We start from the raw sequence: 20924 nt of genomic DNA, 5'->3' as shown, positions 1-20924 counted from the left end.
GCTTAGCATAAACCCAGAAAAGTCCTTCCTGTCTCAACCCATAGCTTAATAAGCTGCCTTTCCCTGACCAGAGTCAGATCTTATCTGGGGTAGTTAGCTCCCTGTAGGGGTTAGCTGTCATCAGGAGGGAGGGGTTTGCACATTATTTGTGAAGGTCAATTGGAGGAGGAGTTTGCACATTATTTGTGAACTGGGGGAGGAGTTTGCACTTGTCTGTAGAAGGTCTCAGGCCTGCCTTCAGGTAAAGAAAGGCTCAGGGTTGGAGCCTGTCATTCCCCACAACTCTTTTCTGTCAAAGTAGCTCCATTTAATCAATTCTCAGTTTGGAGGTTCCAGATTAAATTTCATTTGTGAAGGATACAAAAGATTTTACCACCAAAGGATAGAAAAGGAAAAATCTAATCTCTCTTTAAACCTTATGTGATGACCCACCATAACCCCACAGTGATCAAGGCCAGCACTCTTAGCCACCCAACATGAGTGCGAGGCACAATCACTCCGCTGCTGTCCAATCTCAGGCACACGCCTGATAGGCTAATGGTGCTATTAAGAATGGAAAGACTTCTCTAACTTTTCTGTTGAAAAAAAAAAATCACAAAATTTGGCATAGACAAGATGGCAAGTTTCCATTTTTATAATTCCTGAGGGGGGAGGAGGACTCTATCTCCCTGGTTTTGTTATCTGAAAATTACCTGCTATAAGCTTTATTTCTACCAGAACAACAACAACAAAAAAAAGTAGCAGATTGCCTTGAGATCCCAGCAGGCCAGGAAGAAAAGAAATTGACACGGGATCCCAGGAGACTAACCAAATCCAATCAATTGCTAGATTATAAAATAGTTGCACAGGGGAGCTGGGTCCTGTAGAAGATCTCCAGAGTGGAAATACTTTCACCAGGCCAAGGGTGCCTGTCCCCTGTGGGGGCGGGATCTGTTGTAGTTGACCTTGATGCATCCTCAAGGTCAAATGAAAAGCATTTAGATTTCCCTGTAGCGTGAAAAGAGTGGTTGGGAGAGGAATTTTTAGGTGTGGGACAGACAGAGCTGACATAATGAATGGGCTCTCGTGGCATCACAGGTGTTTCAGATTCAGCCACGTCCTACAGGACCCCTCGGAGCCCCGGAGGTATGTGCTAGGCACCATCAACCTCCCTGGGAGTGCTTAGCCACATTTTCATTCCTGTTTTCCTGGGAGGACATCTGTCTGCCACATTAGGGTACACGTTTTCATGCTCATGTGGGGCAGTAAAGGACCACACCCAGGACAGCGAGGGGAAAGCTGGGATAAAAGAATAACTGAGAGTGTTTCCTGAAGACTAAATGTCTCCCTTTGGCCTGATTTCTAATCGGCTCGTCCCAGTTCCCTCGGTTGAGAAGCCAGAGGTAATGAGTGAAATAAGTATTTCTCTGGATGGATCCCCAAGTTTCCAGAACCCAAGCCACCAAAGAGGAGGAGAGACCCCAAGAGGCAGTATATCTGAGCAGTTGTCACTGACCCACTGAGAACTGCCCTGTGCCTGTTTGCCCGTCTTGAGGTCGGCATGGCCACTTACAGGGCTGTCGTGGGATTAAATGAGCACACAAAGAGCTCTGCTTTACACCCTCAGTTCCCAGGAAAGGTCGGATTTGAACAAGAGGCCTCTCAGACATTTCTCTGAAGTCTGCTCTTCTGTCCACTCTGTCAGAGGTTCACATTTGATGACGGCACGTTTTCCCCTCACACATTGAGTTGCTTCCCTCTCTTTCCCGGTCACCCCCAGGAGACAGGGCTTCCCTTCGGTCTGTGCATGCCTGCCCACTGCCCCTCCTGGTATATGTGTGTGTGTCTCCCGCAGGCTGACAGGGTACGGGATCCACCACTGCTTTGCCAGGAGCATGATGGGCCACGAGGTGAAGGTGCCACTCCTGGAGAACTTCTATGCTGACTACTATACCATGGCCAGCATCGCGCTGGCGTCCTGCCTGGCCATGTGCGTGGTGGTCAGGTTCCTCGGGCGCAGGGGAGGGCTGCTGCTCTTCATGATCCTCACCGCCTTGGCCTCACTTCTGCAGCTTGGGCTCCTCAACTGTGAGTGGGCCAGGGGAAAAGGAAGGGTGGAGGTGGGGGTGGTGCTGGAGGAGGGAAGAAAATACTCTGGAAAACTACCAAGAGTATTTGGAAGGCTTATCAGTTAATTTTCTGTTACTGTAACAAAGTACCCAAGATAATCAGCTTAAAGAACAGAGAAGTTTACTTTGGCTGTCAGTGTTGGAGGTTCCAGTCCACAGTCAGTTGGTCCACTGCCTTTTTCCTCGGGACAAGGCACATCAATGTGGAGCTCATGTTGCAGGTAGAGGAGAAGCAAAAGAGAATGAGGAAGAGTTAGGGGCTGGTGTCCCAGCAGCCCCTTTGAGGACATGCTCCTGATATCCTAACCAGTCCCAGTAGGTCGCATCTCCTAAAGTTTCCATCACATGCCAGTAGCACCACAGGTTGGTGACTAAGCCTTCAAGACATGGGCCTTTTGAGGACATTTGAGAGCCAAACTGTAACAGAAGGGCTGGGTGAGGCCCGAGGAGCGTTTCCTCTGGCCTCAGTGTTCATTCCAAAGTCAACAGCTTGAAGAAACTGCTTTGGGAAGGATGGTCCTTTAGTAGAGTGTCTCTGGTCCCTGCCTCTGAGGATGCTGGGCCTTCCTTCCGGCCTCTTCCCCCAGCTCCTCGGCCCTAAATCAGAGTTCTCGCAGCTGCACTGTGACTCCACAGCATGCCCGGCCCTCAGAGTCCTGGTGGATGTGGCTTCGCTAATGAGCAGACTATTTCTGTGTGATTCATCACATGACAAAGAACAAAGGGCCTGTTTCTTTTGTCTGAAATTAAGGGGAAAATAAATCTGTTTTGACACCCTCACTTGGGGGGCACTGCTTTTTCGTATACATTCTCATTTTTCAGTTTCTCTCTGGACCAAAGAAATTTCCTGATAAAAGTGTTTAAAATGATTTAAGGAAAAGCTAGGAAATCCATCTCGTCCCTCCAATGAGCTCGTTATAGCTCCTCATGAACAAGTAGCCACCTCTGTGTGTGGAAAAGCACCACTTCATCCCGGGCCTGCGCAGAGCACAACACGAACGAGCAGGATGCCTTCTCATGCCCAGGCAGTCCTCCTGGGACAGGCTGGGGACACTGTGGGTAAATCAATGCCCCTAGGGCATGCCCCCTTCCTTTACAAGGGAAGCCAGCCCCAGCTGTCAGTTAGACTCACTGACTGACCCTGTGCACCCCAGATGGAAGCGGCCCTGTTGTGCAGACTGGATTATAAAACAGCTAGTTTCAAACTCGGGAGATATTTTTCTAACTTGGGCAGGTTCTTATGCATTCAGTACCTTGCAGGGAGACTGATCCTATTTGCAGCTGTGACTAATGATGGAAATGGACAGGTGGCATCTCTCTCCCTCCGTCCCTGTCCCCCTGATGAGCATTGCACTGGCTGCCCTTCCAGGGAGCCTCTGCAGAGCTCACACAATTGGGAAAGATGTGGCAGTATGCCTCTGCCCCCAGGGTGTCACAGATGCCCTCTTTGACCCTGAGCAGTAACCCTGGAATAACTTTATATGTGAGGAAATTCATCCTTTGGATTTACTAGGGTCTCTGTTCTGAAGGGTTGCATTCTCTCCCCAGGCTCTGAGGCCAGTGGGGCTTCAGCCCTCTCTTCTTAACAAAAAGCTCTTTGTTTAGTCCAGTGTGAATTCCACGGCCCAGGCAGCCGGCGCCATCCCAGACATAGAAGGGAGTTAGCTCAGAAACAAGTCACGTGGGCGCGTACTACACTAGCCCATGTCTAACATGCCTTCTCCCTCTCTTCCCACTTTTGTCATCCTGTGCGGCATGGGTGCCATCGTTTCCATGGGCCTAGTGATCGGAAAATACAGCCAGCATCCAGACTCAGGTGAGTCCCCAAAGCTGTTCCTGCACATTCTCATCTTTTAATGCACCCACGTGGGAGTTTTCATAAAGACTCACAGACTGGCTTCCTTTTTCTTTCTCTTCTTCTCCCTTTGCCCTCCAAGAATTGCAGCTGAAGTTGGCCGTAGGTTGGACACTATAAGCATACATTTGTATTCTCTACCCGCTCTTGCCGCTACAGAAAGCCACTCCTATTTCCCCGGTTTTGTGCAGCTTGGCACGCATGCCCTCCCTATCCCCTGGCACCCAAAGTCAGCACAGGCCCTTGGCCCCCTGCTGAAATTGCTTTGTCTCATGGACAGCGCCTGGACAAGATCAGAGAGCCCTTGGAGCGCTGGGGCCTGGCAGTCCGTGCTTCCAGGGGGAAGCCTCTGTTCCCTTGCAACTCAGTGCAGTCTCGCTGCTCTCCAGTCATGGGACAGCAGAGCGGCTGCCCTGAGCCTCATGCTGCCATCGCACTTGCCTGGCCCAACCCAAGCCCATGCCTCAGTGTCCCTGAGGAGTGTTTGCCCTCCATGCAATCCTGGTTGGGGGTGGGGGGGACTAAGCTGGGCCCAGGCATGTGGCCCACAAACACGTGCCAATGAGCTATGCTTCACGCTGCCTTCTGCAAACTAGGCTCTGGTGCCATTGACGAGTCGCTGGGATCAGCTAAGCACTTTCCCTCCAAGCCCTTGAATTCTTCTGGGGTTATTTGAGGTCTTGTTCTCTTAAATCAACACTAAGATGCTCTGCCTCCTGGCATGGGCTGGTCAGACCCAAGGCTGAAATCATGGAGGCTCCTTTGGAAGCTGGGGCAGGAGGGATGCTGCTAAGACAGCAGGGATATGGCCAGCCTGCTCCCTGCTGGGCATGGCTCCCGGCTGCAGGATTCAGGTCACTGTAGCTCTGGCATGCTTGATGGACAGGGACTCATGGAGCCCAAAAGAGTTCCCTGCCAAGAGGGCTTCAGGCTCCTAAGCCTGGAGGTGCTACCTGACCAAAGGAAACCGCATGCCCCTGACTGTACTGCACACTGGCAGCAGGGAGGAGGGAACCCTTGGGGGTTGTCCCAGGCTTCTATCCTCCCCTCCCTGCTCATGCTCCGCACCCCTCACCCCTGGCCTAGCTCCCTCCTGTTCGTTCTTTTCTGTCCCCCCTCACTTCTCCTTCTTCTTAATCCCCTCCAGGGATGAGTGACAGCGTCAAGGACAAGTTCTCCATTGCGTTTTCCATTGTGGGCATGTTTGCCTCCCATGCGGTGGGAAGTCTTAGTGTGTTCTTCTGTGCAGAGATCACCCCCACAGTGATAAGGTGGGTAACAGGGGATACCACAGCACATTCTCTTCTGGGGACTCAGAGATGAGTCCTTGGCTACAGGCTCAAGTGTCACAAACCCCAGCAGCTCTCCCTGTCCCTGGCTTCTGGACAAGGGTACTGGGTGTGCAGGCAGTGTCAGCTGTGTGACTCACAGCCAGATGGACAGCTTCACTCTGACCCTGAGGCACCCAACAGGCAGGTGAGAGTTTGATCCCTGGTCCTGTCCAGGAAGTAACCAGGGAATTGGGAGCTGGAAACTATTCACATATGGGAAACATGATAATGACTGGGAGCGGGAAAGAGAGGCAGATCACTTACGCATGTATTTCTGCTAAGGTCAGTGCTGTTAGCTCTCCTAAGAGACCTCAATAACAAAGCTATTGAAAATCAAAAGGAAGCTGGATGCAGTGGCATGGGCCAGTAATCCCATCTACTTTGGAGGCTAAGGCAGAAGGATCATGAGTTTAAGGTCAGCCTGGGCAATACAGCAAGACCCTGTCTGGGGGGGCCGGGGGGCGGGAGAGGAAGCAGAAAGGACCTATTTTTTTGGCCTGGCCTGAAAAGATTAGAAATCACTAATCCAAAGGAAGGCCTCAGAAAGAGGAAGCCCAGGAAGTGGCTTTGATTTAGTTAGGAAGGATTTATTGGGAGCCTGCTATTTGCCAAACACTAGATCAGGTAAATAAGAACATAACCCTGGCCCGCATGGAGTTTGTCCTTAATTCATGTTTTCCAGAAAGGTGTCATTAATGTGTGCTAAGTACTTTTGTTTTAATTCATAAAGTGAGGTTTCATTCTTCTGGTGCTATCCCTGGAAAGTAGTTTAGGGATGATAGACACCATTTAATGTTATTATTAAAACATAATAAAAATGAAGTGATTTAAGAGTGTCACTTTCCTAATACGAGTTGAGCATTCCTAATCTGAAAATGTAAAACTCCAAAATACTCCAAAATCCAAAACTTTTTTTCCAACATGACACCATAGAAGTGTCACAAAGTTTCATGAACAATAATATTTAAATTATTAATAATATTTAAAATATTATTTTAGAATACCTTCAGGCTATGTCTCTAAGGTGTATGTAAAACATAAATTAATTATGTGTTTAAACTTGGGTCCCATCCCTAAGATATCTCATTATGTATATGTAAATATTCCAAAATCTGGAAAAATCCAATAGCTGAAACATTTCTGGCCACAAGCATTTTGGGTAAGAAATACTCGGCCTGTACTTGCTATTTTGTGACTTACTGAAGAGCTTACCTTGATCTATACCACACTGAGCTTTTTCTAAGGACATCATTAGCATCAAAGCATGTGCTTTTAGAAAATATAAATTGTGAATTATAGGCAGTTACTCAGCTCTGAGTTAAAACCTGAAAGTCAGCATGGTGACACCCTTTGGAAGAACAAGTAGAGGCCATTTCCATTCCAAGCAGGACCCAGAGAGACTAATTATTTTAGCCCCTCTGGTGCTAGGCAGGACTTGGGGAGCAGGCCGACAGGCTTGTGGACTTTCTTCCTTTACACATTTGCAGTTGTCATGCTGACAATAGAGTTTTCACAGGAGCTCATTTTGATTCATTCTCTTGGATTCGTTCAATACAAGCCAAGAATGATGGCTACTTGGTTTCTGTAAGAAAATGCCAAGATATTCTATGATTAAGAAAAAAGTGATTAAGTGCCAAGTAATCCATCCTGTCCCTGCCTTCTGAGTAAGCCGCCGTCACGAGTCATGCCTGTAGTTGCAAAACACCTCAGGCGCACAGCAACTTCTTTCTTTAACTAGTAAAATTTCCTTTATAAAAGAATCCAACAAAGATGATTCTTTCAAGAGGGCCCCAGTCCCAGTTAGACTATCTGGGTTTTGGGCTGGCCTCTCTGCGGTATTTATATGATTAGGTCTGTTTCTCTGGAGGGATGGCAAACTTAACTCTGGTAGTTTGTAGCCTCCTTATTCATTGTTAGATTTTGCTTAGCAAGCTAGACTGGAGGAAATGGGGTACCCTTTTCTTCTTTGACGCAAACCTGAAAAGATTATTTGGGGATAGAAATTCAAGCAATATGTTCTGAGACTCAGCTCACCAAGATGACCAACTAGAAAAAACATTAGACCCTGAGGGATGTTTTTGTACCTGCAGAGGATGAAAGGAAATTGAGTCTAAAGGGGGTCTCCAGGCCAGGCTGGGAAGAATGTCTAGTGTTCCTGACAAATCACGCTTCTCACTGTGAGCCCTTCCCACCCGTGGACTTGTGTGGCTTTTTCTCACACAACAAAACAACTCCCATGAAGTCCCTGGGGTGAGAATGGGCTTTCCTACCATCCCCCACTTCACATAGATAAGTCCAAGATAAATGAGGGTGGGCAGCTTGGGGGGATCTGTGGTCTTCTTCTTTCTTAATGCAAAACTTACTTTTTTCTACAGTGCTGAACTAAAAACAACCCTTCTGAGCAAGAACAGTAGCAAAGGTTAAGATTCCAGGAGTGACTAACTGTAAACAAATACAAGAATAAGTTTTCTGCACAAACACTTGCAGAAATCTGTTATCCCAAGGATTGTGAAGACTAAGGAGGGTGAACAAAATCTTATTTCATGAGATTCTGTCCAGACTTTATATGACAGAGAACCACTTCCCCCCTGCTTAGACTCAGTCCAGATGGTGTTTGTCAGTCATGTGACAGCTTCTTCTGAGATTTCCTTCCAAGGCTTCAGGAATTGGGTACAAGTTGTCGTGGGCTGGGAAAGGACCTATATCCCATGGCCCCATCTCCCCCCTTGGCTTGAGCAGAAGTGGCCTTGGGGTCCTGGGTTGGTTTATTAGCAGCTGGTGGCTTCTCTGTGCCAGGTCATCTTGTTTTATACTATTTATCTGAAAGCTGCAGGAGGGAACCCCTGGACCTGCACTGGTTTCCTTTCTCCATTCAAAGAGGTCAGGATGGGAGAGGAGGCAGGTACTGGTGATCATGATAAGTTGGCTTCATTGTCTGCAATAATCACTCACAGGTCCCAGGAGCCCTGGGTGTTGGTACTCAGTTCCCATGCATTGTCTGAACTCCTTTGTCTACCCTCTCCTGCACACTTCCCCACCCGTACCCCCAGCCCATCCTTCTAAATCATTTGTAGTCAGTCTGCGCTTGTATGAGACCCTCCTCCCTGAAGAAGATCCTAGGGTCTTCTGTTCTGATGTTGCTTCAAGAAGAAGCATGAAGGACAAAGATGACATATGCTGTAGTATGGCATTTAGAGTCTAGTTAGTCTATGTAGTCCTGGAATTCTTAATTCAAGCTTGCTACTTTTAATAGTAGTCTACCTGTCATCTTTCCATTCTTATCTATATATTATTACTATTAAAGTATTTGTGTTCCTAATGCACAAGGGGACAACTTGTCCCCCTTTCTATAAATCAGTTGTCTCTGATGAGTAAACACGTGTATATGCTGCCCCCTAGTGGCAAGCCTGGAGAACAGCAGAAAAGTCAGGTCTGCATTTTGGAAGGAAATGAATTTAACACCTTAAAACTATGCCCAGTAAGGATCACATGAGAGATTTCAGAAGAGGAAATACAAAGTCAAAAATGGTATATCAATATCTGCCAAAATTCTTCCTAATATTACAAATAACTTCTAGAAATCTGGTATAAAACCAAACAGAAAAGTGCCTTCATAGGAAAAAAATATGTGTGTGTGTATACATAAATAGTCATGCATTGTTTCTCAATGGGGACATGTTAGGAGAAATATGTCACCAGCCAGTTTTATCCTTCAAACATCCTAGCATATACTTAACACAAACCTGTATGGTCTAGATCAATCATTTGCATGGCCTTTTGATACAACCAAGAAACATGGTAAACATGTATGAGGCCACTGTCAAAGTAACACAGAATACTATTACTTACAGTAAACAATTATTTTAGAGTATACTTCTACACTATAAAGAAGTACACTCTAAAATAATAAGTATAATAAATCCACAAACCAGTAGCAGCCATTGGTCATCATTATCAATTATTATGTACTGTACCTAATTTTATGCACTATACTTTTATAAAAGCAGCGCAGTAGTTTGTTTATACCAGAATCATCACAAATACACAAGAAATGCACTGTGCTGGATGTCATGATGGCTATGTCACTACTGCTACAATATCACCAGGAACAGGAAATTTTCAGCTCCATTATAATCTCATAGGTCCATTGTTGTGTGTGTGTGTGGTTTGTCATGGGCTAAAATATTGTTATGTACCATATGACCATATTCCATGATATAAATACATATGAACATGTTTCATATTATATACACAAAACAGATAGGTTAATGAGCCATAAATCAATTATATTTCATTAACATGATTTATCAACATTATATTCATAAATTATATAAATATCATTCACCTGGCATTATGCAAGGAGACTCCCTTGGTGCTGAGCCTTTGCCCTCTAGTAGTGGTTCCATGCATACTCTTCTGAGGGTCTGCACTCCACCTTTCTGTTTATGACCCCCATGTGAGTAAGGGCTCTGTCCACACTTAGTGCCAGAAAAGCACAAGTAGAATACAGGGAGGCTCCAGAGACAATGATGTCTTACTAAAGCCCAAGCACATCCATTATCCCTGGCATCTAACAAAGTCCCTCACGACATCCTGTGGCTTCCTGAGTTTATCAGAAGTACTAAATAGCTATTTTAGGTATTCCTGTTACTCATCTGATAGATGGACTTTGTCTCACTGCTCTTCATAGTGGTCATCTATATTTAACCTGTCCCATTCATTTGGGTGAGCCAGCCTTCCTACCCAGGAAGCCGGCCCGATCCACAAGCATCCAATATTTATTAAGTACAAACAGTGTGTTCCAGTTGATGTTTTAGAAAACAATCTGTGTCCTTGAAAGGTTCATGGACAAGTAAGAACAAAAGGCGGGGCTAGGCATATAGCTCAGTTGGTAGTATGCTTGTCTCTCATGCACAAGGCCCTGTGTTCGATCCCCAGCACCCCAAAAGTGGTGTGTGTGCCTGTAATCCCAGTGGCTCAGGAAGCTGAGGCAGGAGGACCACAAGTTCAAAGCCAACCTCAGCAAAAGTGAGGTGCTAAGCAACTCGTGACACCCTGTCTCTAAATAAAATACAAAATAGGGCTGGGGATGTGGCTAGGAAGGAAGGAAGAAAAGAAAGATAGATAGATGCAGAGTATTCTTAAAGGGCGATCTGGGACCCTCTGCCTGACAAGGGGTGGGTATCTTGGAGGCACTCCTAGAAATATTGCTCCTTATTTGCATCTCTTGGTGCTCAGCATAATGGCATGACTTTTCCTGAAGGTTTTCAGCCTCTCCCCTGGTGAAGGACTTTCTAAAACAAACTGTCAATGATATATCACAGCCTGAGCAAGAGTTTCCTTGACTAATAAGGCAGGAGAATTCTGTCTCTCATGGAGTATAGTAGTTATCCATTGCTTCATAACAGATAATCCCAAAATTGAGTAGCCTGGGGCAGCACGTATCTGTTATCTCACAGCATCTGTGGGTCAAGAGTCTGAGTCTGGCTTAGCCAGGTCCCCTGCTCAGGTTTTCTTATGGGCTGTAGTCATCTGGAGCAGAATCTGCCTTAAAACCACCCAACAGTTGGCCATTGACACGATCCAGTTCCTCACAGGGCTGTGAGACTAAGGACCTTAGCTCATTGCAGACAATTGACCAGGGGCCAATTTGTTCCTTGTCACATGAACCTCACAACATAGCAGCTTGCTTCATCATAGACAGCCAGTCTGATCCAAGAGAGTGTGTTGTGAGCTGCTCGTGGAAGAGCATTACCATGCAGCACTTTATTGATAAGAAGTGACTTATTTGTGCCTTAAGGTCCAGCCCACAATTAGGGCACAAGGGTGGGAATATTGGGAGGTGGGAATCATTGGGGATCTCTTAGAAATAAGACTGCAACATTGAGTAATACTCAGGTGCCAGCCAGGTCTCGGGCAGTGGGACAGCAGATAGAGAAAAAACAGGTCCTGCCCTTGAAAACTTGTTCAGTCTATGAGATACATGGTCGTGCACTGTGTCTTAGAGCCATACAAGAATGTCTTAAGGATAGGGTGGGAGCACCAGGCACAAACAGGTGGGAGCAGTTCTGCAGCTTGCTCTGCCTGGATTATGATGCTGGTGTGGACAGGGAAATCCCAGGGAGTTGCAGGAGCCACAGCTCAGTGCCCAGAAGGGGATGAGCACCAAGTCATGTGACTCCATATCCACCTAGGACTGTGGATATGGAGTCACATGACTTGGTGTCTGAGAGGGTCTGTGGGAGCATGGTAGGGGCTTTCCCACCTTGCTCTTAACAAAGACCCTGAAAAGACCCCAGGCACAGGGAATAGGCTGCTCAGTGCCCTGGTGAGCAGAGCAGAACAGAAACCCTGGCCTGAGCAGCTATAGGTGGCAGTGGACAGGACAGTGTGGACAGTCTCTGGGTTCCTGGGAAGAAAAGGTAAAGTCTCATAGTATGGGATGTGGCCACAGCATTTTATATAACATACTAGGGATTTGTACTAGCAAGAGGCCCAAACCCACAGAGGCAATTTCAGACAGGTGGTTAACAGCTTTGAGGCATAATTTACATACCATCAGATTCATCCATTTTAAGTTTACAGTTCAGTGACAGTAAATTTATAGCACCATGTGACCATCATAAAAAGTTACAGAACATTTCCACCATCCCACTAAACCCCCTCAGGCCCCTTTGCAATTAGTCTCTGTCCCCACTCCAACCCCAGGCAACTGCTCATGTGCTCTCAGTATCTGTAGACTGGCCATTTTTGATATTTCCTATCAATGGAGTCATACGATTACTTGGGATGCTTTTGCATTTTATCCATGGGATAGCACATATCAGTGTTTCATTCCTTTTTGTGACTAATATTCCATTATATATGATATTCCACATCTTGTTTGTCCTTTCAGCAGTCAGTGGCATTTGGATTGTTTCTAAATTTTAGCTATTATGAATAATGCTTTGATAAACATTTGTTTTATTAGGTTTGTGACATGTGTTCTCATCTGTTTCATATGTGGAATTGCTGATTATACCAAAAGTTTGGTTAACCTTTTAAAAAATTGCCAACCTATCTTCCAAAGTTGCTGCACTGTTTTACATTCTTATCAGTAGTAGGAATATGTGAGGAACATATATATGAGGATTGCAGTTCCACATGACTTCGCCAACACATTTTTCTTCTTCTTTTTTTTTTTTTTTTAAGGTACTGGGAATTGAACCCAGGAGTGCTTTATCACTGAGCCACATCCCCGGACCTTTTTGTTTCTTTGTTTTTGAGACAGAGTCTCACTGAGTTACTAAGGCTGGCTTTGAACTTGCAAACCTCCAGCCTCAGCCTCCTGAGTTGCTGGGATTACAGGCGAAGCCACCGTACCTAGCTCGTTCTTCTCTTTTTACATCTATCCTCTAAGCAGGTAGGAAGTAGCATCGCTCTGTGGTTTTAATTTGCATTTCTCCATGACTAATGATGGGCATCATCTTGCATCTTTTTGAACATTTGTAGTTTGTATAGTTTCTTTGGAGAAATCTCTGTTGAAATCTTTTGACAATTTTAAAACTGGATTATTTGTCTTTTGAGTTTTAAGGGTTATTTATGTATTCTGGATACATGTCCTTTATTGGACATATGTTTTGCAGACATTTTCTCCTAGTATGTGACTTTCTGAAGTCGTTTGCCTTTTGAAGGGTAGAAGTTTTAAATTTCAATGAAGTCCGGTAATCAACTATTTTATGGATAGTGCTTCTGGTGTCATATCTAAGAACTCTTTGTAACCCAAAGTCACAAAGATTTTGATGTTTTCTTCTGTAAGTATTACTGTTTTAGCTCTCATCATTAGTGCTATCATGGATTTTGAATTCATTTTTGTATATGATATGAAGTCAAGGCTCAACTTTATTCTTTTCAAAAAAAAAATTCCCTATTGAGCTAGCATTACTTGTTGAAAAGACTGCCCTTTCCCCCACTGAAATTGCCTTTGTCAAAAATCAGTTGCCCAGGGGCTGGGGTTGTGGCTCCGTTGCCTAGCGTATATGAGGTACTGAGCTCAATTCTCAGCACCACATATAAATAAATAAAATAAAGGTCCAATGACAACTAAAATATATTTTTTAAAAAATAAATAACTAAATATCAATTGACGGGCTGGGGATGTGGCTCAAGCGGTAGCGCGCTCGCCTGGCATGCGTGCGGCCCGGGTTCGATCCTCAGCACCACATACAAACAAAGATGTTGTGTCATACAAAGATGTTGTGTCTGCCGATAACTAAAAAAATAAAATAAATAAAAAAAAAACAGATACATTTATAAAAAAATAAAAATAAAATAAAATAAATATCAATTGACCATAATGTAAAGGGCTGTTTCTGAACTCCGTGCAATCCCATGGATCTGTCTGTGGATACATCCATACCACACTGTCTTAATCAATGTAGCTTTATGGAAAGTTTTAAATTGGGGAGGTAAGTCTTCCAACTTTGTTCTTTTTCTAAATTGTTCTGGGATATTCTGGGTCCTTTGCATTTCCACATAAATTTCAGGATCAGCTTATTATTTTCTCAATAGAAAAAAGGGGGAAAAAATCCCCTCAGATTTTGATAGGGATTCTATTGGCTCTAGAGCTCAATTTGGGAAGAATTGTTATTTTCACAAGATTGAGTTTTCTAGTCCAAGAACATGGAATATGTGTTAGTCAGCTTTCTGCTGCTGTGACAGAATACCTAAGAAAAACAACTTGAAGGAGGAAAGCTTTACTTTGGCTGACAATTGCATAGATTTCAGTCCCTGGTCAGTCGTCTCCATTGTGGTTGGGTCTGTGGTGAGGCAGCCCCTGGTGGCAGATGGCATGGCGGAACAGACCTGCTCACCTCATAGCACCCAGGAAGCAGAGGAAATGTCCAAGGGCAAAGTCCATCCTTCAAAGTGACCTACCTCTTCTAATAAGGCCCCATCTCCTAAAGTTTGCACTACCTCCCCACAGCTCCACCAGCTAAGGACCAAACCTTCAACACGTGAGTCTTTGGGAGACATAAGACCTACAGGTGATTTCTGTAAGCTGATGTTGTATCTTGTAAACTTGTAGGACAGTCTTTTTCTGAGTTACGAGCCATCTACAGTGTCAGCTAAATGAACCACAAACTAATCAAGAGCTGGAATTACATACCTACCTCCTACCTGCTGCAAGGCCTTCCCTTTCAGCCTCCCCCCACCCCCCCGCCTCTGATGTCCAAGAACAAAGGTCCTTCACTCAAAGAGGCACATAAGAAGTCTTGAGAAGCTCCATGACAAAGTTCTTCCTCAGACCAACTGAAGTGCTCATCACTGTATGTTCTACCCATAGCTCCAGGGTTGGGCGAACAACCCTTCTCCCCGTTTTTGAAGACAAAGCCACCTCCACCTGTCACTTTCTTTCTTTCTTTTTTTTTTTTTAAATCACCTGTCACTTTCAATGAGGCCCCAGAACTGGGATTCAGGCATCCCTTTTTGGCCTGTCACCTGAACACCAGAGTCCCACTGAAGCCCAACACTTCATTGCTTTCTCAGTGGCCACAGAATACCTCAGCCCCAAAAATATGGTTTTAGGTCAAAGTAGAGAGAAATTAGCCCTACGGGATTTTTAAGTGTTGCATGTCTGTGAATCGCTCTGGGATTTGGGGCAAGCTACCTCACCTGATAGAGGAGTAAAGATAAATGACTTGTGCTCTGGGTTTGGTTCTGAGCTCAGGGCTGCAGTGAATTTCTCTCAGTGTGTACCTCATTTCAAGGACCCTTCTGGCATAATCCCCAGAGATAAGACAGTTTCCACTGATGGTATGCAGAATGATTTCAGGAAATACACAGGATGTCAACTCACAGTGAGGAAATTATTGTCTTTAAAGCACACATATTTTCCAGTCACTACAATTAGGACAAAGTCTCTGTTAGTGTTAATATGCCTTTTAATACCCTGTTTAACCCCGGGTATCCTCCACTCTGCTCATTCCCTGCCTTTTTCTTTAAAGAACAAGACTGGCTGGGGATGTGGCTCAGTGGTAGAGCACTTGTCTAGCACATATGAGGCACTGGGTTCGATCCTCAGCACCACATATAAATAAAAAATAAAGGTACATCAACAACTAAAAAATATTTTTTAAAAAACAAAGAACAAGGCTTGGGAAAACAGTATAACACTGTTTTTCCTTGTTACGTATGGCAAATAAGACTGTTTTCCCACTTATAATAGTAGTAAAAAGTTGCCTTTCCAAAGTGAAAATTTTTGAGTTGATGAGGAAACATAGTTCACAGATGGGGCCAAGGTGAAGGTAGTTTGGGAAGTCCGGCGATGGGATACACTGAGTGATGCCAAGCAGAGCTGGGCCCACTGCAGAGGTGACACTTTCCCTTGTCTTACTGTTTTATGTTGATATAAATATACCAGAGACTGAATAATTTACAAAGAATAAATATTTATTCAGCTCCTGACTCTAAAGTCTTGGAGGTTTAAGGTGAGGGGCTATACCTGGTGAGAATTCTCTTGTTGGTAGGGACTTGCAGAGTCCTAGGGTAGTGGCATAACATGGTGAGACTCAGGAAACACACTAGCCCAGGCTTCTCTTTCCTTATAAAGCCACTAATGCCATCACAGTGCCCCACCCATCTTGACCATGTCTTAATTATTTCCAAAGGACTTACCTCCAAATGCCATCAACATATGAATTTGAAAAATTCTGTTTTCAGTACATGGAATTTCAGTACATGGAATTTGAGTGGATCACTGCCTCCCGTGATCCACTCAAGCTCTTCCACACTTTGGACCACTGTGTTTCTGGGTGTTCACCCCATGCACATCACTAACACAGTGTGCTTTGTCTCCCCCTGCAGGTGTGGAGGGCTGGGGCTAGTTCTGGCCAGCGCAGGCTTTGGCATGCTGACAGCACCTATCATCGAGCTGCACAACCAGAAAGGCTACTTCCTGCACCATATCATCTTTGCCTGCTGCACGCTCATCTGCATCATCTGTATCCTCCTGCTGCCTGAAAGCAGGGACCAGAACCTGCCTGAGAACATCTCCAATGGGGAACATTACACAAGGCAGCCTCTGCTGCCGCACAAGAAGGGGGAGCAGCCACTCCTGCTCACCAACGCAGAGCTCAAGGACTACTCGGGCCTGCATGATGTCGCCACTGCAGGTGACGGGCTGCCTGAGGGTGCCACAGCCAATGGCATGAAGTCTATGTAGCTGGCCAAGCCACCATCCTGAGAGTCCCCTGGGGCTTTAAGGGTTGGGGGGAGTTTGGGCACAGGTTTACAGACCAGGGAGCAGGCACATGACCTGGGGTAGGAAAGTCCAACTCTGCTGCTGATGCCACCCAATCGTGAGACTTTCAACTGGTATGGGGAAATTCTGTCTTTCCAAAAGTCCAAGGAGAGGGTTCAAGGAAACAGACTCTGGAAACAACCCTTCAAAGACTTTCTTTTCTGCCATGAAATGTTTATATTTATTTTGGTCATTTTTATGAGAAGCACTTTATTCCCTTTCCACTCACTGGTCACGAAGCGGAACCACCTCCTTTGGGAGCAAGGCATGGTCACTCCAAGGAAGACCCTGTGAGTGACCAACACAGCAGCCAGTGTCCTCCCGAGAAGTCAGATGCCACTCCTCGCCCTCCACCTGAGGAGCCAGAGGTCACCTGGGCAGGCCCAAAGGAGCCCCCCACCACAGGCTGCCCACCTGTGGACAGACATGACACTCTTGGAGCATTCCCAGGACTGTATTTTAGACAGTGAAATGTACATGAATTAGGTTTTTGCTAGAGTCTGTGTATGGTTTTTTAAACTTTTTTTTCCTTTTTTCTTCCTTTGTAAGGTAAGAGCTTCCACCCCAAGTTTTAGGGGAAAACAGTTCCCGGATATCATCAAAACCAGCTCAGTCTTTCTTTCCTTCAGGATCATTCTTTTGTACTTGACGCTGGAAGCTCTTTGGGGGAAACTTCCACACTTCACCAGAAATCATAAATGATCAGTGATAATATCACCAGTTTTCTGATGCCAGGTTTTGCTTAGTTAAGTACACAACCAGCAAATGTGCTGAGGTCTGAGATGGGTTGATTTTTATTAAACTCCTTCCTAGATTTTGCTCCAGCAGAGAAATTCCCTCTTTCACGGTCAGCTTTGCATCTGGCACTACTTGAAAATGTGGCTACTTTCTCGAACTAAAAACAAGAAAATAACTGAAAAGACAGCTGAGGCAAACCACAGCAGGGAGGGCCTGCTCTCCCGATACAGCCTGTCACCCACATCTCAAGCACACACCACAGAGATCACCGGCTGGGATAGCTGTCACTCAAGTCACCAGAGCCAGCATCGCCTGCAAGCCTCACATCTTCCTCAATGGCTCCCTGCTTGCCATTGGCTCAGCCCAGAGGTGGGGCTTGGGCAGGAGTGCAGATTCCCCACAGGTGAGTCCAAATGGCCTCCAGCCTCTTGGAAGCAAGATAAAGTGAGAGAAAGCAATAACTCACCAAAGTTCCCCTCCCACCTCTGTTCCACCTCCAAGGGTTCTCGCCATGTTCCTCATCGTGCACCATCCAGTAGGAAGCCCAGGGCTAAGAAACCAGCCTTCTTGGCACGCAGGTGCCACTCTGTTGCAACTCTAGCACCTGCTCTTCTGGACAGCCTGGCTTCTCACAGAACGTCAGCCTCACCCCTTAGTGATGCTCACCTTTGCGGTGGGCTGTGTTCTTCCAATGTCATGATGGTCTTTGGCCTGTTTGGGTAATTAGATGACTTCCAAATGACAGTTGCTAGAATTCAAAGAGACAGGGGTTGAGTTTCTCCCCTTCCAACTTCCACCTGGTCTTTCCTGTAGTCTCCATCCAACTCTTGCCCTTCACAGCTGGTACTACGAGTGTTGGCAGGAGCCCACTCACTGCCTTGATGAAGGTATCAATGGGGCAGAGATCAGATGTGCAGCCACATGCTCCCAGCACCTGGACCTGAGCTGTCTCATCAGCCGATGCCTGGGGTTGGGAGAACCTCACTCAAGTCCCAGCAGCCGAGGGGAGGCTTTCTGAGCAGTCCTTCCCCATCCACCTGCTCCAAGTTTAGCTCATCCTCTCCCTTCCTGGTTTCCGAAGTCACTTTTGTTCCATGTTTCGACGTTAGTCCGCATTCACCTTACAAAGGCCTTTTATTTTTTTTGGATCTGTGCAGCCTTCGTGTGCCAAACTTGTGAAATATCTTTTACCTTTTTTAGGGTATTTGCTACCAAGACACCTGGCAGCAAGCCCTGTGAAGTTCAGGATAAGGCATACTCAGAAGTTGTGAGCGGTCTCACACTGGTCGTGCAGGCCTTTTTAAAGAAACGTATGGAAACTGCAGGAACTGTTGAAATGACTAGGCAGGTGGTGTCAAGGTAGGGCACTTCCAAACTTCCGTTCCAAAGCCTCCGATCTCCACCTCAGATAACAATGATGAAAACACTGGGCCAACCAATTCAGCACTGATCACTTCAGCAATCAGGACTAATCCATCAGAGACCAGAGGAGAATCTGGCTTTGAGGCCTGGACTCAAAGGACCAAAGTCTAGTGGATGTGCAGGTGTTGTCCCTTGGTCCCCCTTTTGGAGCAGCCAGAGGATGAGGCTGAGTTGCTACTTCAGCTAAGGGGTACCTGAAGCTCTTGAGGAACACCTTTATGAAATGTAGCTGGAGAAGGAAACTATCCCCATGGACAGAGCCCTGTGAAGTATGTGTCAACCAATTCAGAAAGGCAGCAGATGCACCCAGGCCTGATACGTGTAAGGCCTGTGGGGCGCCACAGAGGAGGTGGCCTCTGCCCAGCTTCCAGCACCAGGCTGCCCGCACTTGAGCTTCTCAGTCCTGTGTTCCCCCATGATTAGTAGAGAGACGCTTCTCAGGCTCCTGCCCCTTCTACTCGGCCCTCTCCCCACCAGGGAAACATCAAGAGTATAAACCTACTCCCTGCTACTCTCTCTACTCACCTTTGAGCTCTGTGACTCCTTTTTGATTAAAAAAAAAAAAAAAAAAATGCACAAATGTGAACACCTGAGCTGGGGCTGGATGTTTCTTCATTTTATTTTCCAGAAGCCAATAATAACTATTATCAAATATCCTACTTATTAGCACCCAAGACAAATAGGAACAAGTTTTAAATGTTTTTATTTTCTAAGATCATAATCACCTGCAACTAGAGGACAGGGCTGGTAAGTTGGTTTGACCACGGAAGAGAGAGCAAGTAAAAAATCCTCATTAAGGGGAGTATCACACTCAACATGACCAGTTCCTAGAGCCAAAGGAGAAATCCCTGAAGTGGAAGTGCCACTCAGTCAATCTCATGACTGTCACATTCGCACAGCCCCGGGGTGGCGCATGGGTTGGAGGAGGCCCATGCTTCAACCCTGTCTTGTTTTGAAGGACACCACCTCACTTTAATGTATCGTGTGTGTTTTGGAGAAGCAGTATGGTGTTATGTCTAGTGAGGAACGCTTCCCTACCTCTGTCCTTCCTACACCCCAAACGTGTGAGGTTTTCATATAAGAACCGTGTTCCTGTACGTGTCAATGGGGTTCCCCTGGCGGTACTTGTTCACAGCACAAGCTTACATCCAGTTCTGAACTGTCATTCACAGCAACGTGTCTGCATGGTGTCGCATCTGTTGTACCTTTGGGGAAAATTCGTATGTAAATGTACAGAAATAAAAATGTTGCCCCATTAACAGATTTCCTCTGGAATGTCTTCCCTACCTCACCTGATGGTATCCAACGAAGGGCATTTCACTACCATTGACGACGAGTAATAAAAATCCTCCATGTTGATTCAGACCTCGCTCGGTGCGTCACTACTTTCAATGCCTCTGTATGCTTGTCTTCTTTCGCCCTAAGCGGGATGGTGGGGGCCTCTCACTCTGCTTTAAGAGTCCTAGTCTTAAAAGGCAGTTGGAGGCAGAGAATAGATTAAACATAAACTGTTTATCTATTGCCATTCTCAGACCACCTGAGAATTCAGTACATTTAAGAGGAATTTTTTTTCTCTTGTTTATGTTCTGCTAATCCGTGGCCTGAAAGTTCCTAGAGAGGTCAAGAAGTGAATATCTTACACTGTGATTCTGTGAGGAAAGACTGATAACCCAAAACTCTCTTCTCTAATGTAGTATTTTTTAACAAGAAAACAATTATTTCTTTAATAAAGTATTTATACCAAACTCTTCTCTCCATAGCCCTGATTTTGTGTCACTTACTATTCTATTCCTGGAGAGGTGCCCACTTGCTTTCCAAGCTGACTGAGGCCTCCAAGGTTAGCATCCAAAGTCTGCAAAGGAGGGAGGCACTTGGAACCTCATACAAATGTCTTCCTCTGAGTGCCCTTCTTCCTGACCAGTCACCACCCTCCATTACTACCACGCGCTCCATGCAAAACTCTTGCCACTGCACAAAATGGTTCCAGGGCCTGAACTATCCACCTCTAGTAACAAAAGGGTCCATGTGGACCCCAAAGATTTGAAAGTTCTTTGTTGGTGGTGCTTGTCACTTCTTGCCTGGAGAAGCACCTAGGGAGCTTGCCAGATCTTCTGCATCAGAAAGCCTGGGCCTCAGACTACCTGCACCTCTGAGGAAAGGCCACAACTGGAATCCAAGTGTTAGTAGAC

General features: G+C 45.8%; 1 protein-coding gene across 2 annotated transcripts in view; it reads left to right on the top strand.

Annotated features, from left to right (window-relative positions):
• The window catches only part of Slc22a23 (solute carrier family 22 member 23), a 179888-nt gene extending 159788 nt beyond the window's left edge, over nucleotides 1-20100 (top strand). Inside the window, exons 7-11 of one of the 2 annotated variants that reach the window (XR_011707785.1) lie at nucleotides 1835-2067; nucleotides 3892-3924; nucleotides 5111-5234; nucleotides 16140-17716; nucleotides 18514-20100. Coding sequence is in view for 1 of the 2 variants with exons in the window: in XM_027948216.3 (XP_027804017.1) it covers nucleotides 1835-2067; nucleotides 3892-3924; nucleotides 5111-5234; nucleotides 16140-16497 (748 nt within the window). In the remaining variant the exon portion in view is untranslated. Of the gene's footprint in view, nucleotides 1-1834; nucleotides 2068-3891; nucleotides 3925-5110; nucleotides 5235-16139 lie in introns of both variants that reach the window. The other variant, XM_027948216.3, reaches the window with a different exon arrangement.
• The last annotated feature ends 824 nt before the right edge of the window (nucleotides 20101-20924 follow it).

Source organism: Marmota flaviventris, chromosome 6 (genome assembly GCF_047511675.1).
Source record: "Marmota flaviventris isolate mMarFla1 chromosome 6, mMarFla1.hap1, whole genome shotgun sequence".
Lineage (NCBI taxonomy): Eukaryota > Metazoa > Chordata > Mammalia > Rodentia > Sciuridae > Marmota > Marmota flaviventris.
This window is presented reverse-complemented; position numbering and strand designations above follow the sequence as displayed.